The 26,318-nt window shown below is 54.9% G+C and overlaps 1 protein-coding gene across 1 annotated transcript in view; it reads left to right on the top strand.

The window, feature by feature from the left end:
* The window catches only part of ARFGAP3 (ADP ribosylation factor GTPase activating protein 3), a 44,451-nt gene extending 29,557 nt beyond the window's left edge, over positions 1-14,894 (top strand). Inside the window, exons 12-16 of the mRNA XM_054582482.1 lie at positions 3,544-3,675; positions 8,297-8,420; positions 9,572-9,662; positions 12,362-12,483; positions 13,838-14,894. Of these exons, the coding sequence (XP_054438457.1) occupies positions 3,544-3,675; positions 8,297-8,420; positions 9,572-9,662; positions 12,362-12,483; positions 13,838-13,855 (487 nt within the window). The 3' untranslated portion in view covers positions 13,856-14,894. The remainder of the gene's footprint in view (positions 1-3,543; positions 3,676-8,296; positions 8,421-9,571; positions 9,663-12,361; positions 12,484-13,837) is intronic.
* Positions 14,895-26,318: the final 11,424 nt, after the last annotated feature.

Genomic DNA, 26,318 nt, shown 5'->3' with positions numbered 1-26,318 from the left:
CCGGCCTCTCCTCCGGTCGCTTGGTCGGGAGAGTCAGCCCTAAAGGCCTTCGTTGCTATGAAACAATTATTTATGTTTGAAACCAGGAGCAGATGGTGTTTTTATACAGACTACACTTGCTGGATTTCTGCCAGCGAGACCTTGGTGTGTTGTTTATCGTGAGGAAGCACTGGCCTTGTCTAGGCCTAGGTCGTAACCACTGTGAGCAGAGCAAGGACGCTCTCAGGCCTCGGCAGCTGAGGTCACAGCCACCTGACCTTTTAGAAAGCAAGCATATTAGTTCCATGAAGAGCTCTCATTGCTTTCAAATTATTCATTAGCCCATTAGAACTTGAATAGTATGAATTATGAAAGAGTGCTGTTTCTATTAAAAATAAGATCAGCCATATTTTTGTTTTCTGTTTTTTATTGAGTTCCATTATTTCCAGGACATAGACAATGTAATTGTGCATTGAGTACAACAGGACGGATCTAGAACAGCTCGCCCAGCCTTCTAATGTCAGCGTGGCCCTCGGGGCGGGTGGTTGTCTGTGGCTCTAACTCAGATATGCGATGTGCGGGGGCTCTCACCTAGGGACTTTAAGGGATGTTTTCAGGGTTGAGAAAGATGGAGGAGGAGGGCAAAATTAAAGAGAAAAGCATTGAGAACTAGGATCTAGAAATCACAATGTTAGAAAGTCAGCCAAGATTTGGAGATGAGATCTGGAGACTGTCGTGTTTCCGAGGGAAGGCGAGTGCACCGTGGCCATTAGTGGCCCCGTTGCCTCGTCCTCCCAGGGGTAGCCGGGAGCCTGGCCTGGCGTCTCTCTGTCCATGGTCAGCTGCCGCGCCGCCTGCGCCGTGTGCGAGCCCAGGGAGCCTCCCACAGGGGCGAGTGGGGAGGAGACTTCGCCACCCCAGTGCTTGGAACGCTACAGAACACGCAGCAGCTATTGCTAGTCAGTAGGATCCCAGCAGGGCAGCCCTCTCTCTCCTGTTTTTGAATAATTCAGTCATTTTCTTAAAATCTGATGCCACTTTGTTCCAACACTTTGGTTTATGTGAATGAATATTTTATTTCCTTGCAGTGATATTAAATCTGCAAAATCCTAACTCCCAGTACCTCAGAGTTTTGAAGAACCTGGAAGTTCCAACCACCTCCAGCCCCGTGTCCCCCTACCCACCCCGCACCCTCCAGGGGACTGTGCAGCCCCCTCCACTTCCCCCTCCTCGGTCTGTTCATATTTGCTTATCTCCCCAGGTTCCTGAGCTCATATCCGCCAGCCCAGCAAGGGCAGGGAGATGTCTCTGCCCTGTATCCTCACCTAAAAGGGCACCAGCCCTTCGCAGGAGTTTAGAAAATACTCTTTAAGTTCCTCATTGAATCGGCCTTAGTTCCTTCCCCTGGGCCCTTACAAATAAGTTCCTCAAATATTTGAAGTTAACTCTCCAGGCCAACACAATCCCACGTCTTTCAAACCCTCTTTCCCTGGCGTGACGTCAGGTGGCTTCATCATCGTCCTGGTCTCTGCCCTGAACGGCTGTGGCTGGTTGTTCCTCCGAGCAGAACCCACGGCCCCTGCCCCCCACCGCCCCCTAGCCCCACCGCTGGCCAGTGCAGGGAGAGCCCCGGGGCCTCCACTGGGGCCCAGTTGCACTCTTCCTGCCGGAGGGAAGGCCAGTGCGGCGACGCTCGCTCCTAATGGCCCTTTTGCCAGAGAAAGCAGAAACCGCATCTGGAGACTCTGCTCTCTCTCTTACCCATGGAAGTTCACACCGTCTGCCTCAAACAGCAGGTTCCCGCCCCGGCCCCGCCCCCCCCCCCCCCCCGCTTCTTTTTTCCTACCAGGAAAAAGAGTATATTTGTTCTTGGCTTCCCCCCAAGTCTTAGCTGACCAGGGCCCCTGCCTGTTTGTTTTTATATTCATCTTTTTTTTTTAAAAAAGATTTTATTTATTTTTAGAGAGAAACACTAATGTGTGAGAGAAACATCGATCCGAGCCACCTCCCACATGCCCCCCGAGCGGGGCCCTGGCCCTCGACCCAGGCCTGTGCCCTGACTGGAAATCAGACAGGCAACCTTTCGGTTCACAGATCGGCACTCAGCCCACGGAGCCCCACCGGCCAGGGCTGTTTGGTGCCCCCTTTGATGACAGGGCCCTCTGCCCACCCAGGCCGTCTGCCTCTGAGCAGCCCCTGATGGCGTCGGAGCTGGTGCTCACTGGTTTCCTTGTGTGGCTGATCTGCCACAGGCCTGGGTGGCATGTGGGAAGCCACCGCATTCTCTCCCATTGTCCTTCCTGTCCCAAAACCCAGGCCTTGGAGGCTGCCTCTCTCTTCTGAACTCCTTGAATTCCAGCTTTTGCAGGAGTGCGTATCTAGCTGGGCTTTCCTATCCTAAGCTGTCATGGATTCCAAGATGGCACCGTCACATTTCATTAAGGCTCTGATGCACCCACCTCACCTACCAGCTTCTGTCCTGCTCCAGCAGAGCCTGCCACGCGTGGTCAAAGATTTCTTTTTTTTTAGTCCTCACCTGAGGATATGTTTATTGATTTTTAGAGAGAGAAACATTGATGTGAGAGGGAAGTATCGCTCAGTTGCTTTTCATATGTGTCCTGACTGGGACTCAAACCCCCAACCCTTTGATGTGCGGGACACTGCTCCAGTCAGCCGAGCCACCCGCTGGAGCACGGTGGTCTGAGCGTCTTCTCTCACTGCGCAGGACCAAAAGCTGAGCCAGGGTTGAGCTGGTCTCCGGGCAGCACCCGTGTCGGTCCTGGTCAGCTAATTAAAGAGTACACTGCCCAGAGGGCAGCATCTCCTCCGAGAAGCTTGCAGGTCCAGCTCGCAGCTCCAGCCGCAAGGAGCCTCTGCATTATATCCATTTCAGCACTTTGTAGCTTTGTGCTGTGGCCCCAGAGGAGGCTAATTAACACCGCTTACCTGGAATGGCAGTTGTTGGGAGGACTGAAGCCCTGTCCTGCGGCTCCCGTGGCAGGGGTCGCCAACAAGGAGCTCCTCGCATGCGGTCCGTTCCCAGGCCCAGCGACGTCTCCTTGTGACTGCCTAACTTGGCAGAACTGGACGCCAGGAAAATGAAATGCGTAGTACCCAGAACGGGAAAATGAAATAATCGGGGTGGGTGACACTTAAAGATGTCATGTGCTATTGGGATAGACTAGGTTATGCTGCAGTGACAAACATCCCCCCAGATGTGAACACAGCCAAGGCTTACCCTTGTTCACTGAAGTCAGCTGAAGGTGCAGGTGATTGTCCAGACCGCCCGTCCTTCGGTGGCACCCTGATCATCCAGATAAATAGAGGCGTCCCCTGCCTGAGGTTGCAGCCGCTGGAAAACAGCGGAAGAGGGGACAGACGCATGGAGCACAGTGACCTCCTTGGCAATGACTCGCCTCCTTTCCGCTCCTGTCTCATTGGGCAGGTCCCACGGCTGCCTCCCCCCACCCCCCTGGGGAGCCGGGGCTTGCAGTCCCCGCTCGCCCGGCCTGGGTGGGCTCAGCAAGGTCCTCCCGAGTCACCGTTCCTCCCTTCGTCTTACAGGTACTTCGATGAGCCGATGGAGTTGAGGAGCAGCTCCTTCTCTAGCTGGGATGACAGCTCCGATGCCTATTGGAAAAAGAAGACCATCAAAGACACTGACCCGGCTCTGAACACCACAGGCTCCCCAGACAGGTGCGAGGGGCCAGAGAGCGGGGCTGTCCTCTCTGGGGAAAGTCCCTGGGGCTCGTGAACGATTTCATTCTACTGTTGGAAGAATATTCTTGGCATCCCGGGCTGTTTCCTGACCTTAGCTTTCCCAGAATGCGCTATAAATGGAAGGATGTGGCATCAATCCATTTAGACTGGTCTGTTTGACTTCTCCTGGTGCCTTGAGACTCCTGCCTGTGCTTGTGCTCGTGCCTCCTTATCATGGAGTCCGCTTGCCCGTTCACCACCAATGGTCTCCAGCTGGGGGCATTATGAATGAGGGACTGTTTAGTTTATTGTCCGAACCAGGGAGCATTGACAGCGCAAGGTGATGCTAGCAGGTCACCGCGGTCCACCGGTGTAACTAGGGATTGTCCCGGGACACTGGATGTACACGCTCATCCTGTGTCCCCTGTGACGTGGAGCCGCATCCCGCGTGCATCACAGCGTGTTCAGTATTTACTAACTGACCTGTGGAGCTGACGGTGAAACGACAGCCTGTTTCAAATGGAAAATTCCTTCAAATGTTGTGTGGTTTGGGTGTGTATTGATTTTTTTTTAACTAGAATTTTCAGGCTTTTTTAAAGTGGCCTGTCAGCTTTTATAGAACGTAAAGTGGCATCTCTATACATTATAAATAAGAACACATTTGCCTCACCTCAAATTAGTTTAACCTATTTTGCTGGGGGTTTTTTTTGGGGGGGCGAGGTGTGTGTGTGTGTACGTACACGCTGAGAATACAAGATCTACTCTCTTAGCAAATTTCAAGTGTAGACTACAGTATTGTTAACTATAGTCACCATGCTGAACATTAGGTCCCCAGAACATATTCATCTTATAAATGAAAATGTGTGCCTTTGACCAACGTCTGCCCGTTTCCACAGCCCAGCCCCTCCCCCACCATTCTACTCTGTTTCTGAGTTTGACTTTTTAAAAAAATTTTGGATTCTCCTTATAAATGAGCTCACATAGTATATGTCTTCTCTGGCTTATTTAACTTAACAGAATGTCCTCCAGATTCATCCATGTTGTCACAAAATGTCAAGGTGTCGTTTCTTATGGAAAGTGATATCCCACTGTGTGTGTATGTGTTATACCTCTCACAGTTTCTGTACCCATTTCACCCGTTGACAGACGCTGGGGTTGTTTCCACGTCCTGGCTTTTGTGAGCAGTGCTCCAGCGAATTGCAGCTGTCTCTTACTTCTGTTTTCTAATTTTTGGGAACCTTCATACTGTTCCTGCAGTGGCTGTGCTAACCGCCCCGCAGCAGTGTGCGGGCTCCCTTGCCTCCCATCCGCACCGCACGCAGCGCTGTGGTTTTGCTTTGCAGGTACCGGATGACTGATAGTGCTGAGTGCCCTTGCGTGTACTTGTGGGCCAGGAACTTTCTTCTTGGAACTGCTTTGCTGCCTCCCATAAGTTTCAGTGTGTTGTGCTTCTATTTTCATTTGTTTCAAGACTTTTTTTTCTTTATTTCTCCTTTGACCCTGTGGTTGTTCAGGAATGTGTTCATTTCTATCTACATATTTGTGACTTTTCCAGTTTTCTTCCTGTTGCTGATTTCTACTTTCATATCATTGTGGTTGGAAAAGATACTTAACATGATTCCATTCTTTTTAAATTTGTTAAGACCTAACATGCGATTTAAATTTGTTTTGTGAACTAATGTGTGATTTATCCTGGAGGATGTTCTATGGGCACTTCAGATGCACATTCTTCCACTTTTGGGCGGAATGTCCTGAATGCCTGTTGGTCCTTTTGGTCTAATGTTCAGTTCGAGTCCGATTTTCCGTATTGATTTTCTATCTGGGCGATGTGTCCTTTGTTGAAAGTGGGATATTGAAGTCTATCATCATTGCAACACTGTAGTTTCTCCCTTCAGATCTGTTAATGCTTGCTTAACATATTTAAGTGCTCCCATGGTGGGTGCATATATATTTACAACTGTTATATTCTCTTGATGAATTGACCCCTTTATCATTGATGACCTTTGTCTCTTGTTACAGTTTTTGGCTTAAAGTCTATTTTGCCTTATAGAAGTACGGCTATTCCTGCTCTCCTTTGGTTTCCATCACATGGACTATCTTTTTCCACCTCTTTACTTTCAGCCTATGCATGTCCTTAAAACTGCAGTGAGTCTCTTGTAGGCAACATGTAGTTGTGTCTTTCTTTTTTTTTTTTTTTTTTATCCTTGCCTGAGGACATGCTTATTGATTTTAGAGAGAAGAGAAGGGAGAGAGACAGAGAGAAAGGGGAGAAAGATTGATCAGTTGTCTCTCGCATGCGCCCGAGGGACCAGACCCACAACCCAGGCATGTGCCCTGACCGGAACCAAACCCACGACCTTTTGGTTTTCAGGACAACATTCCAACCAACTGAGCCCCACCAGCCAGGTCTCGTTTTTTTTGTTGTTGTTTTGTTTAATCCATTCAGCCAGCTCTCTTTTGATTTTTAAGAATTTAATCCATTTACATTTAAAGTTACTATTGATAGGTAAGATAACTATTGCCATATCATTGTTTTCTACTTATTTTGCAGTTTTCTTATTCCTTCCTCTCTTGCTGTCTTTGTGATTTTATTCCTTTCTCTTTGTCTTTTTGTATCTACTATAGGTTTTTTGTTTTGTGATTGCCATGAGGCTTAGGTTAAACATAGTTATAGCAGCATATTCTAAGCTGATTAACAACTTAACTTGGATTATATACAAAAACTCTACCTTTTACTCTCCCCACCTACATTTTATGTTTTTAGTGTCGCAAACTATTGTTGCTATAGTTATTTTTACCACTTTTGTCTTTTAACCTTTATACTAGAGTTAAGTGATTTACATGTTGCCGTTATATAGAGTATCCTGCACTTGACTTTACCAGTGAGTTTTACGCTTTCATTCGTTTTCACGTTACTGATTAGCAGCCTTTCATTTCCGCTTGAAGAACCCCTTTCAGCATTTTCTGTGAGACGAGTGCAGTGATGGGCAGCTTCGTCCCTTCTGCACTTCGGATGTGTCGTCGCTGCCCCCTGGCCCTCCAGGGTCCTGCTGAGGAGCCTGCCAGCGCCCTCCCCGAGTCCCAGCGCTGGGGGTGTGCTCCTTCGCTCTTGCTGCTCTCAAAATTCTCTTTGTCTTTGATTTTTGACAGTTTTATAGAGTGTGTCTTGGTGAAGACCTCTTTGGATTGAATCTGTTGGAGGATTTATCAGCTTCATCTGCCTGGAGGCCCGTCTCTCTCCAGGTCGGGGAGATGTTTAGCCGCTCTTTCTTTAAATACACGGTCAGTCCTTTCCTCCCTCCCGTCCTCTCAGCCTCCCCTAATGCATCAGCTGTTTGCCTGATGGGGCCCCATCACTCATGTCGGCTTTCTTCGCTCTCCCATCCTTTTTTTTCTCCTCTGATGGATAATTTAATATAAACTACCTTTGAGGTCACAGGTTCTTTCTGCTGCTTGATTAAGTCTGTTGTTGATGCTCTCTGTTGCATTTTTTTTTTTTTTTTTTATAGTATTCTTCAGCCCAGAGGGTTTTTTTGGTCCTGCTTTGTGATTTCTGTGACTCTTCAACTTCCCTTTTTGTGTGCGTATTGTGTTCCAGGTTTTGCTGAGTTGTCTGTCTGTGTCCTTGTGGGTGGCTTAGCTTCTTTACAACAAGGATTTTGGATCCTTTGTCAGGCAGTTCTTTGGGGCCTGTTGCTGGGAAGTTAGTGTTCCCTTTGTGGTGTCACCTGTCCTTGATTTTTCGCGTTCCTCAGAGTCCTGTGCTGCTGTCCTTGCACTTGAAGAACCAGTCACTTCCTGCATAACTAACGACTTGCTGGCTTTGGGTGCCGAGTCCCTTTGACAGTCGGCCCTGCTGGGCAGCCTGAGGCTTTCTCAGGCCCTTTCTGTGGGTGCCCCCACTCCACACGTCTGTTCCCCTCCTGGGTGGACTGTTATGACGGTGTATCTTCTCTCAGTCCCCCCACGCCAGGCCGGGCACTGCAAGTGCCCCGTCTGCTTTCCTAGGATGGGGCCCTGAAATGCGCAAGGCCACGTGCTGTCTCCCAGCCCCACCGCAACGGGCTCACCCTGCCCTCCGCATGCGCAGGGCGCCGGCTCTGGGGGCGGGGGTGTTGCACGGGCGAAGCACACGAGCACTGCATGGCGCCAGTGGGCCGCTGGGGAGCTCCGCAGGCGGGATGCACCAGCGGTGCGCGAGCGGGCCTCTTCATGTGGTCTGCCGTGCGTCCAGCAGGGCCCATGGGCCTTCGATGAGTTCCCCAGCCCTCGGCCATGTCCCGCGCAGCTGGGGAAACCAGGCAGACGCGCACCGCCCTCTCACTCGCCCCCATGGGAGAGCGTGGGCCAAGCGGTCTCCCTCGTCTCAGAGCTGTGCCGCCCTGAGGGAGGGACACTGCGGGCCAAGCGCAGCTGCTCCCCTTACCTTCTTTACTGTGCCCAGTCATGGAGTTTTTGCCCCAGTGGTGTGCTGGGACCTCTCTGCTGGACTCCTGGACTCCCGCAAAGGTGGCGCGACCTGTGGGAGGCTGTCCAAGTCACTGTTCCTAGCAGGATGGGGGTAGAAAACTGTTCCGCCAGCTTACTGCTCTCCTATTTTCGCTGTTTCTAATTGTAGACCTACTACTCGCCGCAAGCCTGACTATGAGCCAGTTGAAAATACAGATGAGGCCCAGAAGAAGTTTGGCAACGTCAAAGCCATTTCATCAGATATGTACTTTGGGAGACAAGCCCAAGCCGAGGTGAGTGTCAGAGAGCTTCTGTGCGGGCCCATGGAGCAGGGCCTGGGGCTGCGAGGAGCCCCGCACCCCCAGAGCTGGAGGCCGGACCCATGCCCGCCCAGGGCCTTCTGACGGCCGCCACTCCTCGCTGCCCCAGCTGCGGCAGTGGCTGAAGGCAGGGCCTGTCTCCTCCGCCCCTCGCTCCATTCGTGGTGTCGTGAACAGCCATTCATTCATTATCTTTTGAACAAACTCATGGCAATTCTGACACAGCTGTAATTTACTTAACAACTTTTAAGAGCAGTTAAATGAAGTATGTAGTTGTGTTTTTGGAGGGTAGGTATGTTTATTTTCAGGTTGTTGCATCACTTCTCGGGAGTGTTAGTGAGCTGTCTGCGTGGAGCCCTGCTAAGCAGCAACCCTCAAACAGCAGTGGAGAGGCGTGGGCTTCCTCCCCCACCCCCAGGCGCTCATGTGCTGAGCTTTGGAGCCGGGTGCGCCACCAGGCTTCTTGGACCATCCAGAGAAGCTTTCCTAAAGTGTACTGATTTGATTTTGTAGCAGTAGAACTTTCACCGCATTTTAAGATTGTGTGGCCTATGACCGGTGTGACTCAGTTGGGTGTTGTCAGTTCGAGTCCCAGTCAGGGCACAAGCCTGGGTGCGGCTTCAGTCCCCAGTCAAGGCACGTACGAGAAGCAACCAATCGATGTTTGTCTCCTTCTCTTTCTCTCTCCTTTCCCCTTTCTCTGAAAATAAATAAATAAAATCTGTTTTAAAGAATAAATATTTAAAGTGCCACCAGGCCCCCGCCCCTCGGCTCCGCCTGGCTCTGAGGAGCAGCGTGCAGGGCAGCCACGAGACACGGGGCGGGCCTGGGAGAGGGCCTCCGGGGGGCCGGGGGTGAGAGCAGCCCCGCGACAGCGGCCTCGCTCTCTTGTCTCGCTCTGCATGGCCCTGCGCGCCGGTCACGGGCCGTGCCGGTGTTCGTTGGCCTGTCTGCCACCTCCCCGGCCTGAGCAGCAGGCCACCAGCCCTGCGTGGCAGTGGCCTTCAGCAGCTGTTGGAGAGAGAGCCTAGGGGACACGTTGAAATGATAGTCCCTGGATGAGTCTTTCTGTAAATTGCTCATGGTGTTTGGAGCCTGATGTTCCCCCTTCTGATCTTGCCTAGTACGAAACCCGGGCGCGGCTGGAGAGGCTTGCGGGGAGTTCCGCCATAAGTTCGGCCGATCTGTTCGATGAGCAGAGGAAGCAGACGGCAGGTAAGGGGGGCAGCCAGAAGGGCTGGTCCGCGGGTGTCTGTGGCGGGAATACATGTTCTCCACAGGGGGCATTTTACTTTCCCAAGACCATCAGCCACCGTTATTTGATCTCTTACCTCCCCTGCAAGTCAGGTAAAGTGGAAGTTACTATTCCAGGCTTAGCACGTGAGGAAACCAAGTCCTGTGATTAGGCAACATCCCCAAGCTACTGGCAGGTCATCTTCCTGAAACACTGTCACAGATGAGTGTTCCCAGCACAGTGTGAATGTGGTGTCTGATCCGGGTGGTGTCACAGTCCTGGGCTCCCAGGTGACACGACCACTCCCTGCCGGGACACTTTGAACATTTCATGTCGCTTTCAGCCTCAGTCCCCTCTGGAAAGCAGGTGGATAATACCTACCTCAGACGGTTGCACTGAGGCTTAAATGGGATCCTATACAGAAAGTGCCCCCTGGGCCAGGCCATTGGCAGACCCTCCCAGCCCCCTCCAGGCCCCAGGGGAGACAGAGCTGATGGAGCAGATGACTCCACCAGCCACACTCCTCTGGGGCAGAGTACAGGCAGGTGGAGAGGAAATTCCTTTCTCCCCCCGCCCCGCCCCGTCCCTCTTCCGGACTTCAGTGGGAAGGTGGCTGGGAGCCCCAGCAACTGAGCCTGAGAGCTTAGATCGTTAGGATTAAGTAAGTAAACTCACAGTGACAGAGGCTAACTCAGATCTGAGTTTGTTCCTCTCGAGCACGGTCTGGGGAGGCAGTTGGGGGCTGGTGCACGGCGTTCCCTGGTCAGGAACACAGGCCTCTTTCATCTTGTTGTTCATGACCTCCATTCTCTACCTCACCTCATGCCCAACATGGCTGCACCAGGCTAGCCATCCCGTCCGCATTCCAGCTTGCGGGAAGTAGGAAGAGGAAAGGCGAAGGGCACACCCGGCCCTGCAAGGCACTGTTGCCTACATCCTCGTGACCAGAACTCTATCACTTGGGCATATATTGCTGCCAGGGTTAGAACTCAGGAGTCCTGTACAAAGAAGAGGAGGAGAGGAATGACATGGGGGTGCTGTTAGCCACCTCAGGGCACCTGGGGACTGAACGTAGTCAGGGAGAGATCGCTGCCCCCCAGCAGGTCTCCCGGACCCAGGGCGGGTTCTGGGGAGGAGCCGCATGCGGGAAGGGCCCTCGCCCGGCCTCAGCTGTCCTCTCCTCTGTAAACACGCCCCGGGCTGGGAGTTTGTCGTCAGTGGAGGTACTTCCTCTGAGGTCACCGCCGCTGACCTCTGGCCCACACCCACGCAGCCATGTGGGACCTCTCTGCGTAACGGTGACCCCGGATCCTGGCCTTCACGCTCAGGATCCCACACAGGCTCCTAGTTTACTGGAAAGGCCCACTTTACAGGCGGGCAGCACAGTTGCTGAGTGACCGGGTTGGGATTCGAACCCAGATCCCGTCATGGGGCTGGGCTTCTGCTCTGTTGTTGGCAAAAGCCTACAAAATTTTAGAGTCTGCTGGAGGCGGAGGGGGGAAGACCCTGCACGCACAGCGCTGCCCGCATGGTGGGCCTGGGAACAGCGCGGCCGGAGGACACAGCCTCTCCCGGCTGCTGTCCGTGCAGGGGGATGAGCGGGTCCGCGCTCTTTTGTTCTTGGGAAGGGACCTGGCCTCTGTCATCTGGGGGCAGGCGGGTGTGGGCAGGTCAGGTGGCAGGGGCCTAGGGGATAGCTGGGCTTGGCCCCCAGAGGACCCGCGGTGTTTGGGTTCACGCGCAGTCCTCGAGCCCCCCAGCGTCTTGCTACAGCCGTGTGACACAGGTTCACCACAAAACCCTGGTTGTCAGCTGTGTGGGTGGTAGCACCGACACACCTCCCCCATGGCGGCGGCACTTTGCTAGTGCTCACAGTGGGGCGGCCGCAGCTCAGCGACAGCCTCCCCCCCCCCCCCGCCCCGCTATCCCTGGCCTTGCCAGGGGAGATAGGGCATCGGCCTCTGTACCTGGAGACCGGGCTGCGAGTGGCTCTGTTCAGACTCCGCTAGCGGCGCAGTTACAGACCCACCCCTGTGGCTCACCCCCCTGGGGGGCCTCACTCACTGGCACAGGCTTCCTCCGCCTGCGGGAGGGGGACAGCCATCGTCGCAGCAGCAGCAGCAGCAGCAGCAGCAGTACGGTAGCCCTGCCAGTAGCCCCAGAGCAAGCAGGCGGCTCCCCTCCCTTGAGAATACAAAACCCAGGGAAGGCCCTGTGCCCCAGGCCTGGTCTGCGCCCATCCCTTGGGGTAGGGTCAGAGGGAGGCCACCCCGCAGGGAGGGCGGAAGGCTTTCCCGAAAGAGGGAGGAAGGGACCCCGAGCACGTGGAAACCACAAATGCCCATCTGCCAGTTACCGAGTGCTTCCCTGTCAGGTCTCGCGTTGGGCGCCTGGGGGAAACGGGCCCAGAGAAGGCAGGGGCCCCTCTGAGGCGCACAGCTCAGACAGGCGGTGCGGGAAGGGCCCGCCTTCCCTCGGCAGGGCCAGCGGCTGGCTCTGAATGCAGGATGGGGGGTGGGGGGGGCCAGTCCTGCCCCCGCTGCGGTCCCCTTCCCTGTACCACGTGCTGCTCGTGGGGTGGGGGAGGGGCAGAGTCCATGGGACCTCCAGTCCCGAGTGCCTGGCCCTGGCCGTGCTGCTGTGGCGGCAGGGTGACGAGCTGCATCCGCTCCGTGTGCAGGAAGCTACAACCTCGCGAGCGTGCTGCCCGCCGCCCCGGACATGGCCCAGCTGAGGCAGGGAGTGAGGTCGGTGGCGGGGAAGCTGTCCGTCTTCGCTAACGGCGTCATGACTTCGATTCAGGTGAGTGAGGCTGCGAGGATGGTTGCAGTGTGATGGCAGGTTCGTGGCTTTGACAGTGGGATTCGCCCCATTCTTCAAGGGCTGGGAAACGAGATTTTGTATTTTGTTCATATTTCTGCTACAGTGCAACCCAGGGCATCATAAAAACCAGGGGTCACCATTGCGTATTTGTTTAAATCTCCTACTGTATGATGCTAGGGCAGTTGTCACGGGAATCGTCATGATCATTCTCTACTCGTTTCCAATATTGGAACAGAGAAATATTAAGAAAAAAGTAAAAATGACCCATAATCCCATGCCCCAGAGGAATGTTAATATTTTGGTGCATTTTGTTTTACTTCTAGATCTCTATGCATTCATTTCACCTTTAAAAAAACACTCTTTGTGTATCTTTTCACAATTAAAAAAATTACACTGTGTATATATACGGTTTTATATCCTGTATTGTTACAAGCATTTTTGTGTTAAGTAAAAAGTCCTCAAAAACCACATCCTATTCAATGAAAATGCACATAATTTATTTGATTAGTCCTTAAGTTGGATATTTAGAGAGCATTCCAGTCTTTTAAATAAGGCAGCAAAGGACCAGCTTTGTACACAGGGCAGGGCAAACCTGAAACAGACTTTATTCTTGGATCATTATTTATTATTTATTTCATTATCTTCCGAATGAGCAACTGTAAACCTACTTTTGCCCCGCCCTGTGTAACTGCCTCAGGCCGCCTGGATCCCACGAGAGCCCGGGCCATGAACCTGCTTATTATTGAGGGACGCGAAGCTTGGCCGCCAGGAGCAGGGCCGCCCGTGGGCTCTGGTGCCTTCAGGGGCCCCGGTCAGGGGGCTGACCCACCGTGCAGACTTCCCTGCAGCCCCTGCTGATCCCCCGCTGCTGGTGACATAAGTTTCGCTTACGATGCAGAGCTCCTTCACGTCCCTGAGGGCCACTGAGCCCCTCAGTCCTTCCGAGGAGGAGGTGGCAGCCCTGATCCATAGGTGGCCGTCCCGTTTTGTAGCTCGCCCCTCCCCCCCCTTCTCCCAGGCAGGTGAGGGGACGGAGCCAGTGGCAGGCGTTCCCCTTGCTTCACTCGGCGGACCGTGGGCCGCTCAGGGCTCAGACTCCCGGGCGTCCCGTCCCCCACAGCACCTGCTGCCCGGGGCTCGCCCCGTGGCCGCATTGCCCACCCTCCCGGACGCTTTGCTCCCCCACCCGCCCCGCAGCCCAGGGTCGCGCCGCCCCCGGTGGGGCAGCGGCAGCCGCACGGAGCCTCCAGCGCAGCCCCCGGCAGGAGCCGTGTGGCGGGGATGCCAGCCGCGCGGAGGGTTTGTGACTCTCTCCTGGGTCCCCTCTCTTTAGGACCGCTACGGTTCTTAATGCTGACGTCCCGTGCGTGTTCCGTGGAGAAATTCCCTGCCAGTGAACCAGCGGCCACAACGCAGACTGCAGTGAAGACGGGCTGGTTTGCAGATTGTTTTGCTGTCTTTTCACAGGGTACCTATACTTTACTGACTTGTAGCATTTCTCCTGATGTAGTGGAAGCTTTATTGTCATTTCTGGTTTGTGTTACTTCCTGCACACACCCTCCTTTTGGCACATCCATGCATACCCTTGCTTTATTTTCTTGGAATCTGTAATTTCAATGGCCGGGGGTCTGCCTGGAGACAGAGGCACCCCCCACCTCCCCAAGGACAGAGAGCCTTTGTGGGGGTCTCCACATGTATGGCCCATGGGCGGGGGGCACCCAGGATCAGCTGAGGCCAGGGGTGCCTGGAGAAACAAAACTCACAACACACATTTCATTAAAACGTGGAGCAAAGGATAAAAACAGACGGCCCCAAACGACTGCTGTCTCATTGGACATGTTGCTTCCTTTTTATTTCCACCCATGAAGGGGATTTCAGAATAATGTTCAAAAGCGTCTCTCCCCTTGTCAATTGTTTATTTTGTATGATCTGTAAATTCAAAAATAATTCTCAGTGAGCGCTCTAACAAACCTAAGCTACCGCATCGCCACAGGAATGAATCATTTGGCAAGTGTGGCCGTGTGGCTTCACAGGAAACCTAGTGCGGGGCCTCCCCCCGTGCATTTATGACATCAGTGTGGCATCCATAATTGAAACTGGATGAGGTGAGGAGACACACGGAAAATATTTTAGTATGTGGGAAAACAGTAGTTGTAATTGGGTAGTTTTGTTAATATTTTTTTATCTTAATCTTCGTTTTCAAAAAATTAACAGAATGTGTATAAATGAATAAAGAAATAATTTGGCTGTGTTTTAGACAGCACTAGAATATATTGTTCAGAAGAGTAAAATGTATTTGAAATCTGATGAACCAGAAATGTGGTTTCAACTGAATATTTTGTGAATCTTTCTTAAAAGCTCCAATTTGTAGACTTCTCAATAAACAGCTGCAGCAGACTGCGTCGCGGCTTTCCTGGCGAGCGAGGACTCGTGCGACAGCCTTCACGTGCACTTGAGCGAGGATGTAGTGACCGATGGATCTGGGCTCAGTTATGTTTGGGTCCCTGACTGAGAGGGCGCAGTGGCGGGGGGCGGGGGGTGTCCTCGCTGAAAGTTAGGGTGTGCAGAGCGGCATCTTTCAAGCCCCAAGGGCCGTCATGAAAGATACCTGGACTCGGGGCTCAAGCAGCAGAGGACGTGACCCCGCAGTTCCCGAGGCTGGAAGTCCAAGGTCATGGTGCCCCCCAAATGGTCTCTGGAGAGGGCTCCCCTGCCCTCGGGTGGCCTTTCCGGGGAGGCAGCCAGGACCACTGAGTCCTATGGAACTTCAGCCCCTCCCTTCTGACCCCGTGTGACTGGAGTTACTTCTCAAAGGCCCTACCTCCAAGTCAAGTCCCGCAGGGAGTGGGCCCTGCACAGGGACCTGGGGGACAGGCCCAGCCCATGGCTGCATCCGTGAGGAACCCCGCTGGGCTGCCCTGCTCCAGGCTCAGCGCTGGGCGCAGTTCGCCTCCCGGCTGCATCCTGCGCACGTTTTTCAGGGAGCGGGGGTTGGACTCTGCTGAAGGTCACTCCCTCTGCCCCTGAGCGTGCCCTGCTGTCCCCATCACTGGACGTCCTCACGGTGGCAGGGCGGGGGGCTCGGCAGCTGCCCCGCCCCAAGCCTTCCCAGGACACCTCTCCTGAGCTTTCGACATGCGGCTCCAGGATCCCCTTTTAATTTATTTTATTAAGGATTTTATTTATTTTTTAGAGAGAAGGGAGGGGAAAAGAGAGGGAGAAAAGCATCTATGTGCAAGAGATACATCGATTGGTTGCCCCCAGCTGGGGCCCTGGTCTGCGTCCCAGGCATGTGCCCCGACTGGGACTCGAATCGAACTTTCGGTTTGCAGGCTGGCGCTCAATCCAACAAACCACATCAGTCAGGGCCAGTCCCCTCCCCGCCACCACCCACCCTTCAAAGGTGTTTCAGAAAGGTCGCGGTGCTTCCCTCCGCAGGGCTAGTTCCCTCGGCCAAAGGGCAGGTGCTGGGGCTCAGCTCCCACCCCCGCATCCGGGACATGCGCGTTTGTGTCTGTGGGCACGTGTGTGAATGTGACTTTAGTGTGTGTCCCTGGCCCTTGGGCCTTGGGCCTTGGCGTTTCGCCATATAAGCGACGCCCACGGGCGCTCATGTAGCGAAGAACATGGTGATGCGGCTCTCCCAGGCCCAGCGGTGCCTCTGGAGACGTGCAGAGGCGAAGGAGGAACGCGCAGGGGGAGGGGCACGTTTGCACGGCCCTCGGCCCTCACCGGGACCACTTTTCCCTGGCAACGCAGCACTTCTGAGCTCCGGGGAGAGCGGTCAGGGACGTAGGTGAGTAGATGTGAGCAGAGATGGGGGAGCTGCTTCGGAGAGGAACGAGCCCAATGAGACCGAACCCCACGCGGAGACCAGGGCTGCCCAAGACTCCGGGGGTCGGAGCCTGATTCCGCCAAGCTCCCCGCTCCTCCACCCCCTGACCTGAAGGGCCTTCGATGCCAGGGCCTGGGCTGCAGCTCGGCGTCGCCCCCGCCCCCTCACACACACATGCTCCCCCGCACACATGCCCCCCGCACACATGCCCCCCCTTGCTCCGGAAGCGAATGCAGGCCCCAAACTGAACTCCACCGACACCTGCTCTGCCCGAAAACCTGGCCCTCCCATGCGACCCTCCCCCAGTCCTGCAGAGTGCCCCAGAGCCCATGCTGGAGCCCAGGGTCTCCGCATGGGTGTCCCTCCGGGTCAGGGCAGGTCAGTCCCCCCGCCCCCCCCCCCGAGTCCCCAGGGGCTCCGTCCCAGAGCTCCATTGCCCCTCGCTCCTGTTTGAGGCAGGCTTTCCGGCCACCTCAGCCGCCGCCACTCACTCCGCTTGTCCACAGCACTTTTCCTGCCCATGCCTGCTTCCAACACCCATGGGGAGCCTGTGGCCTTAAAAAAGGGGTTGCTAAGCCAGGTGGACAAGCCATGATCTCCCAGGACGCATGGCGGGCGGTTGGCAGTGGGGCAAACGAGGACTCGGGCACCCTGGCGTCGGGGTCGGGCCTGCTCCTGGGAATCGGGGTGACCGTGACCTCCCAGTCAGACACTGAGGACCCAACTGCCCCAAGTGGCATTCCTGCACTGGGGTGTGAGGTCACTGACCTCCCTCCCCGACCCTGAAAGCTGCTCCGCCCTCGTGGTCACAGGACTCAGACGCCGTTGCAGGTACTCTGTCCTGTGATCGGTTCCCCGGGGGCCATGGGCTTTCTCCCTTCCCTCCCTGGTCCACGTTCCTCTGTTTGCTGTTCTCATCGGTCTGCTGGCCTGGGCCACTTGTCTCACCTAAAACAAAAGCTCACTGGCAGGAACGGCAGCCGTGGACCGGGCGTGGACAGATGGCCGGACGAGCAGAGACAGGGATGATGAGGGAGCCGACATCGGGCGTCTCTCTGGTCACATGGGCTCATCTGGCCAAGCTCCCTCGGCCTGGCTCCCTCCCTCTGTCTGTGCTGGTCCCTCTTGGGGACCTCAGCCCGCCCCCCAAGGGAGCGCAGCCGTGGGAGGCAGTGGCCCAGCTCTGCACTGAGGGGCCCTGTGCCCTGCGGAGGGACCCTTTTCTGACTCGGTCCCCGCAGCCACCTGCCCCAGACATGATCTCTGAGTCCTGAGCCCCAGTTCCTGTCTTGCACCCTTTGCCCTTCCTGTCGGTGGCACACCTGTCTGCACCACACGCCATGGGCATGGTGTCGGCCTCCTTGGGGGCTGTGCCCGCAGCCAGCACAGGGCGGGGCTGGGCTCAGGGGAGGCGTGCGTTTGCTCAGGTACCGGGTCCTAATGGCAGCAGGGACCCTGCACAGCCTCTGTGGGTGGAGCCCCCAATTTCCAGGGCCAGGGGACCAGAGGACCCAGGTGCCTGTTTGCAGAATCACGGGCGGTCCCTCGGAGAGATCCAGGGTTTGCTTCAGCAGTTTTGTGTGACAATTGCTTCGCACGGACACAGGCGCAGAGAAGGAGGAGCCGCTGGACGTGGTGTGGGGAAGGAGAGAGCCTGGACAGGGGCCTGGTGTGTGTTGGGGGGAGGGGGTGCTAGAAGGAGAAAGAGAGAAAAAAGAAGCAGAAATGTCTCCCGTGCTCAGTCTCCAGTAAACTGTGAACATGCACTATTCACCATGGCTTTGGTTTTGTTTTATGGGGGTGGGGAAGAAGTTTGTGACACCTGCGGAGGTGACCTCTGAGGGGAGTGAGTGGGAGACCGCCTGGAAGTGTTGGGCAGCCGAGTTGGACAGGGATGCAGTGGGGGTCTCAGAACAACCACAGCAGCACCCCTGGGGCCAGCAGCTCTCCCTCCCTGTGTCCCCAACCGGCTGGCTTCACTCTCTCACTGCAGATTGCTGTCCTCACCAGGTAGGAACCTAGAATAAACTCCCAGGAAAGGGCTCTGATTGGCTATGCTCCAGTCAGCACCCACCCCACCTCACCCCTGACCAATCACAAGCAACCTGAGGGCAGAGTCATGTAAGAACAGGTGCTCCTGTAGGAAGCACAGAGTCGGGTGGCGGTGTTCCTGGGAGGAGTGGGAGGGGCCTGGGCAGCAGAATGGCAGGTGCCCTCCCGAGGGAGGGGGCACAGTGCCTGAGCATCTAGTCTGAAACCCTGTAAAATCTCCTCCTCAACTCACAGGTGAAGAATCCAAGGTTTGGAGATGTCTAGGACACGGTGGAGCCCAATTCAAACCCGGGCTCCGGGTGCCCAAGCCTGGCCCACCGCACCACTCCGCCTTCAGCCTCTCTCCACAGCCCTGCACATCCCCTAGCGACATCACAAGGCCCCGAGGCGACCCCGCTCGGTCTTTTCTCCCATGGCCGGGGCACAGGGCTCTCCAGGTGGGGCCTGGGCAGGTCCTTTGTTGTCTACACAGCGGACCTCTGGGGAGTTCACGCTGACAGAGAAAAGAGCCACAGGTCCCTTTCTACATAAATCTCACAAATGTGCGGTATAAGGTTGATAATGACTCACAAAAGGACCTCCTGTTCTTTTTTTTCCCCTTTCTTTTCTTTTCTTTTTTCTTTTCTGTTGTTGCTAAAAGCTCTGTTATTTCCCTTTGGCTGCAGGCCTGGGAGAGGCTCCAGGAGGTGAGGAGGGAGTCCAGCGGTGGCGGGGCGCGGCTAGGGCAGAAGCCAGTCGCAGGGTGCAGGGGACCCTTGAAGCCCCCTGGGCTGCAAAGGCTCCTGGTTGAGCTTGAGGGCAGGCCTTTCAAAGAGACACCCGTGGGCAGGCTTCAGAGGTAAGTTGCATGTGGACTCTCTCGATGAGTTTCACCCACTCATCCAGGAAGTGGCTCGTCCAGGAAGTCACAGAGCTGCTGCAGAATCCACGGTCCCAAAGGGCCGGTTCAGGTTCTTCTCCAGGACCATGGCAGCTTCCAGGTGTCCTGAGTGTCACCACGCGCATCTTGGGACAGGGAGCAGTGTCCGCACATCCTGGAAGAGGGCGCGGCCCTGGGCTGGTTTTGCGTCTTAAAGAGCCCGCGGGCCCTCCTGCTGCTCCTCAGCCACTTTGGGGAGAAGGTGGCCCACATGACCAGAACTGCGCTGTCGTGGTGGAGACAGAAGCCCAGAAGGAGGTAGGCGTGGGGGTCGTAGGCAGATGCAGGGGGACCAGGCGGATGACAGGGCCTGCGCCTCAGTGGAATAATTCTGACCAAGTTGGCAGCTCGCGGTCACCGGCAATGAGGAGTTAAGCTGAAAAAGCAATGCCGGTTCCTTCCAGAGGCCGAGGGCGGCTGAGGTGGCTCCGAAGGCGGCGGGAGGAGGTTGGAGGGTGGCAGGAGGCTAGAAGGAGGGGCGCCCCGGGTCTGTTCCGTCCAAACACCACTGAAGCAAGACACAGGTCTGGGGGACCCCGAGGGCGCGGCTCCATGTCCTTGATAGTCCACGTGACCTCTAGGGCTGCACACGAAAAGGCCTGTCCTGGCCAGTTCACCTCGGCTGCATGATTTTCATGTCATTTGCCTGATGTGTTTCCATGCGTTGAATTTGCATTTTCTTTGTTACTCTCGTCTTGCATTATATCCCCAAAACTCCGGGGCTGGAATACATGGCCCAGCCAGGCACAACATGGGGGTGCCAGGAGGCACACGAGCGCCACAGCCCGGAATGATGGTGCAGACATAAATCCGGGGGAGGGGTGCAAATGCAGAGCCGGGGTCTGCCCGGCCTGGTCCAGCAAACCCTTCGGTGCAACGCTTCCGCAAAGCAGCGGGAACCGGAAGGGGCAGCTCGGAAGGGCGACGCCCAGGGGTGACACGGACTTCCTTGGGCAGCAACGCAGTGACTGAGTGACTTCGCCAGGCTGTGCGAGAGTGACCGGAGCTCACTTTCAAAGTTGGCACCAAGGAAGGCTTCTCTGGGTTATAACCACAGCATTAGTTCTGAGACGAGCCAAAAATCATTTGTTCAAGCCTGATTCAGCCTGACACTGAAGGCAGAGAAGATGTTCAAACCAGGGAGACACACTTCGGCCCTCCCTCCTCCTAGCAAGAAAAGAAAAACCAGGTTCCACTGTTGCTGAGAACGCAGGAAAAACTGCCTCCTACGGGCTGGATTTTCCCCTGCCCCTCAACTCACCAGGTGCGGTGCTAACCCCCAGAACCTCAGGATGTGACTGTGTGTGGAGAGGTGTTGGAAGGGGTAAGCCATTTAAAATGTGGCTAGTAGGGCAGGCCTGACATTCGTGCATTATGACACCCAGGGAAGACCACGGGAGGCCACTTGCATGCCAAGGAGAGAGGCCTCAGAAGGAACCAGCCCTGCCCACACGTGGATCTTGGCCTCCAGCCTCCAGGACTGTGTGACAATGCATGTGTGTTGCTCCAGACTCCAGCCTGGCAGCCGCTGGACACCAGTACAGCGCCCAGGATGAGCCGCCAGATATTCCGCGCCTCCAGCACAGCTCGCACTCGGCAGAATTCCCAGATCACAGACTAGTGGCTGCACCTCAGCTGGAGCCACCCTGAGGGCTGTGGGAGGAGCTTGCAGACCCCCGTAACAAAACCACTGACCTCCCAGCTCTCGGCCTCTCGCTGAGCGCTGTGGATATGTTGATGTAAGAAACCATCCAAACCGGTAGAGGATTTTTGTAAGAGTTTATTTGAGTCCAAACTGACAACAATTGCCAGGAAGCAAGATGTCAAATATTTCTGGAGAAGAACACTTTGCAACTTCTTCCATGCATGTGGAATTAAGGAGGGATGTAAGGAAGGTTACAAGGAGGTTGGAGAAAGCAAGGCAGGGAAGACTCTGAGATCACATTCCGGAAGCCTTAAAGAGGGGATGTGCTCTCTTGAGGGTGGTTCTGCTTATATCAAAGGCGTGTGTACCTAGACGCACAGAAACGATGGGCAGGGCTGGCTGAGGGCAAAGACCAACCTTTTACTAGAAAGTTCTGCACCCGGGACCTGATGACCCACCACCTCAACCTGCTCAGTGAGGAATCATGATCGGATCCCCTGGGAGGTTATGCCCATGGAACCCCCCTCCACCCACATGTATGAGACAGAAATGCTACATTACTGTCAGTTTTGAGGGCGTGCCAGACACCTGAGCGGTGCCCCAGCGGTAATAGAGGCCTCCCACGACTGTCTTGGCGTGTTTTTATTCTCTGCGAGGACCTGTCAGAGAGAGATGGGGAAGCTGGGAATGAAACTGCTGTGGCCCACCCCAATGTCTTTTTTCAGTGGGCTCACGTGGCCCATGCCCACAAGACCGAGTCCCACCTGTAGGTGTGAGCCCCACGTGGAAATGGGAAATCTGGGATGTGGGTTTGTTTTTTTTTTCCCTTAATGCTGTTAATTCCAGTAAAACCCATTTCTCTGATTTCAAATGATTGGCCAACATGACATTTCCTAACACTATTTTGTTTAGCATGAATTTGTTTGATGATCCAATGTCCCAATTTTCCTGTAAAGACAAGCTGTGAGGACTTCTGGGAGACAGGAGTGTGATGCAAAGAGCTCGTTTCCCGAACACTCCACTATAATCAAGGCAAAAAGCCACAGTGCTGGCCAGCGTTTAGCAAAGCCTTCCCTGCATCTTCACGCATTCCGTTCTCACAGTGAGAGTCCGGGGGAGGTACTTCTGCCTGGATTTCCGGATCAGGAAGCTGAGGCTACAGTCAAGGGACTCGCTCATCCCACAGCTGCTAAGTGGAGACCCAGAGCAGCACCCAGCCACCCAGCTCCGAAACCTGAGAGCTGCGTCTTCTTTCCATTTGCCGAGCCGAGGATTACCCGTTATTAGCTGTAGCTACATGCCACAGCAGAACTTGAAGAAACCCTCTCTGAAGTCACATGGCATCAGAGGCACAGACACACCCCCAGGTCCAGAGGGTGATCCGTCATCGATACAGCCCCCTGGGGAAACGTCCCCAGCTTCTGATCCCAGGCGTGACCTGAACACCCAGAAGGGCCCAGCGTGACTCAGGCCTGGGCTGTGCAGGGGAGCGTCCCGGGAGGGCCGGCAGGACACTCGGGCAGGCTGCCGCTGCTGCCTCGGCGGTGTCTTCCTCTGAAAACCACTGTTTACCTCCTAAGCCTTTTCCACCGACAGGGTCCGGCCCCCCCACCACAGCAGTTTCCAGGATAATCTCACTGCCGTCGTTGATCGCATCCACACAGCATCTCCACGGCAGCCCTGGAGGAGTGTGTGATTGATCCCCGGGACATAGCCCAGCCAAGGTGACTGTCACAGGCCGCAAGAATCAACAGCACTTGGGCTTGACACGCATCCTGAAACCAGATAAATGTGCGTTTAGGAAAAACCATCAACCACGTCCGCTCTCTTCCAGGCATAGGCTTGGGTATTGGTTTTTCAACAATTACTGTTACTTTTTTTAAAAAATATTTTATTTATTTATTTTTGGAGAGAGGGGAAGGGGGGGAGAAAGAGAGGGAAAGAAACATCAATGTGCAAGAGGTACATCAACTGGTTGCCTCTTGCATGTGCCCCAACTTGGAACCTGGCCCTCAACCCAGGCATGTGCCCTGACTGGGAATCGAACTGGCGACCATTCGGTTCACAGGCTGGTGCTCAGTCCACTGAGACACACCAGCCAGGGCATTACTGTTACTTTTTAAAGTTTTTTAATTAAACCCTGGCTGGGTGGCTCAGTTGCTTGGAGTGTCATCCAGTACACCAAAAGGTTATGGGATCAATTCCTGGTCAGGGCACATACCTGGGCTATGGGTTTGGTCCCTAGTCAGGACACATGTGAGAGACAACCGATCAATGTTTCTCTCTCACATCAATGTTCCTTTCTCCCTCTGTTTCTCTTCCTACAACACTCTGTAAAATCAGTGAACATATCCTCGGGTGAGAATTAAAAAAAAAAGTTCTTGAATTAAAATATTCCATAACTACAAAATACACACAGTGGGATGAATTTTCACAAATGGCGCCCCCCTCTCCCCAGCACCAGGAAGCCCCCCTGGGCCGCGTCCCGGTCGCTCCCTCCCACCGTGAGGTCTCCTCAAGGCTCCGTCAGCATTGCCCGCTTCCAAACTCTTCCTTGTCTGGCTTTCCGCACTCGCTGTCCTGTCGGTGAGCTTCGGCCACGTGGCGGCGCGCGGTCACCATTTGCTCATTCCTGGCACCACAACTGAGGTCTCCGTTCTTCTGATGAGAGGCTCCCGTGGTGTTTCTGGCCTGGGGCTATTATGAAGGAAGCTGCTACGAACATTCAGAGATTTGGGGGGCACATCTGTGCACTTGCTGTTAAATACACCAGGGGGTGCAACTGCTGGCTCATAGGGTGGGCGTTGTTGGTAGATAATTCCAAAAGGTTTCCCAAGAGCCTCTACCCATTCGGCCCTCGCCAGGGCGTTCCAACTGCTGCGCCCCTTGGCCAGCGGCGCAGGGCAGTGTCCTTCCGCTCGAGCCCTGCTGCACACTGCACGGGCTGCGGTATGCCACTCTGCTTCTACTCCTCATGTTCTTAATGAGGAGTGCATTTGTGCACATGTTTACTGGCCATTTCCAGATCCGCTTTTGTGAAGTCCTTTCAGTTCTCTCTCTCATATTGCTTTGGAGGAGTTTCTATATACTCTAGATGCAGACATTTGTCATAAATTTATACTGCAAATATCTTTTCCCATCCTGTGGGTTACCTTGATTTTCTCTCTTAATATGCAGAAGTTTTCATTTCAATGTAGCCTAAATACCAATCATTTCCTTTACGGTTAGCATTTTTTGCATCCTCTTTAAGATGTTTTGCATAACCCAAAGTAATGAAGGCAGCCCCTTGTGTTTTCTTCTGGAAACTTTATTGTTTTTCCTTTTTCCTTTTTTGATTCTCAGCCCCCTGGGAAGTGAGTTTTATGGACGGTGTGTGGAACGGTATTGAAATTCACTTACGTTCACGTGGATATCCCATGGACCCCACACCATTATTAAAGACGTGTTATTGTCACTCGTGTGAGTGTGTGAACTCTCTTGTTTCTCTTTTTTTCAACAGTTGTGAGCCTTCTTAAAAATGTGCTGAAAACTGAAGGGCCACACGTGTGCTGGGGTGACAAGCAGGGGCTGGGCCGCCGCTCCCGGACACGGCCCGCCTACTGAGCCCACCTGCGCGGCTGGTGCTCCGGGCCATCACTCACCTTCCTGTCACTCGCTCACCCCGACCACTTCCTGTCAGTGGCTCCGTTGGTTGGAGCACTGTCCCTGCACCAGAAGATTGCGGGGTTCGATCCCTGGTCGGTGCGCGCGTACAGGAGGCAACTGATCAATGTTTCTCTCGCTGTCCCTCCCCCTTCCTCTCTCTTTAACGTCCATAAACATATCTTAGGAGTGAGGATTTTTTTAAAAAGCTCACCCTGCCCATTGCAGTTGTCACCCTGATTCTGCAGAGGAGACTGCAGCTCAGAAGCCTGGGGGCTTGCCCAGAGGGACTTAAACCCAGACAGGTCCAGTTCCACGGTCGTTATGAACGAGAATGGGGACACTGTGCTTTTGGGGGTGACCCTGCAGTTCCCAGAGTGCTGTGCACCCAGACAGGGGCTTGTGATTCTGTCCACTGCCCCCGCCTGGCCCCGGCTAGAGGACAGGAGATCAGAGCCCAAGGGAGGGACGCACCCCGACATACTGGCGGACACTGAGGCATTCCTGAGGCTTCCTGGAGGAGGCGCCCACGGGGCTCAGGGGAATAGTCCCCTGGAGCCCACCTAGACCCAGAGGCACTGGGGAAACAGCAGCAGTCGGCCTGTTTGACTTCTTCCTCCCACTCAGGAAAACCCCCCAGCGGGCCGGGAAAACCCAGCCTTGGGTCACAGGGAAATAATTGGCACTTAATCTGCTGGTCACATCCGTTCGGAAAGCGCAGAGCGACAGGGGAATCTGCCGGGGCTGGAGCCAGATGCCCGGGTAATTTGGTTAGGCCCCGGCTGTGCGGGCAGACTGCCTGCCAGGTGTCCTGGAGGCGCCTGCCTCGTGCCTGGTGCTCCACCTGGAGCCTGGCAGGGAAGGACAAGCGTTCTTCCTACTTTACAGGTGAGGAAACTGAGGGTCCGAGTGGCCCGTGGTCTCCTGGACAATGAGCAGCTGAGTGATACTCAGCCCAGGCTTGGCCGAAAGTGGGGTGGCATGATGTGGGGGGTAGGGAGTCGCCTTGGCTTCCTGTCCCTTCCTCCTCTTCCCCTGGGGCCTAGAGGGGCTGAGGGCCCTGGCATTTAGCACCTGCCCCCCGGGCAGACCCAGGGACAGCTTCAGGGAGCCGGCCCCGCAATACCGCCTGAAAATACGAGACGCTGTCGCCCCTTCCCACAGTGAGATGCTGACTCAAGGGACCATTTAAAGTCCTCTCTTGATTCCCATGCAGTGGACACCACCTAGGCCACACTGGCCTTTGTCCCCCTTTTCTGCAGAACCATTTTAAGTGGATTAGCAGACTGTTTCTATATCCTGATTGTTGTTTTATTTCAAATACCAGGTCAAAGCAGCGTGGCCTGAGGGAGTCAGAAAGTCAGATATGACCGTGGGAGGTGTCCCCTCCAAGGGAGGAAACTGGTCCAGGAATTTCCTCATGTGAAACATTGGTCGTGGGGGGCCCGGCTCAGTCCAGCTGGTTCTGGGCCCAGCTGCACAACCCAGGGCCGAGGAGAAGGGCTGTGCGCCTGGATTGGCCACAGAGCCCTGGGCTCCGGCGCCGCCCCGAAGCCACACCCAGCCCAGGGTGGCTGCAGCCTGCGCCCTCCCCTCCCCTGCCTGTGGAGACAGGCCCCCTGCCCCCTGCGTGGCTGTGGCGAGGGCAAAGCGTCCTGGTCATCCGGCTCCCTCCCCTGTGTGCTCCTTGCTTCGCCTCCTGGAGACTCATCTGTTTGGTG

Source organism: Pteronotus mesoamericanus, unplaced genomic scaffold (genome assembly GCF_021234165.1).
Source record: "Pteronotus mesoamericanus isolate MK-2021 breed Mesoamerican mustached bat unplaced genomic scaffold, CSHL_Meso_final contig_702, whole genome shotgun sequence".
Taxonomy (NCBI): Eukaryota; Metazoa; Chordata; class Mammalia; order Chiroptera; family Mormoopidae; genus Pteronotus; species Pteronotus mesoamericanus.
The sequence above is the reverse complement of the archived record's forward strand: the minus strand, read 5'-3'. Positions and strand labels throughout refer to the sequence as shown.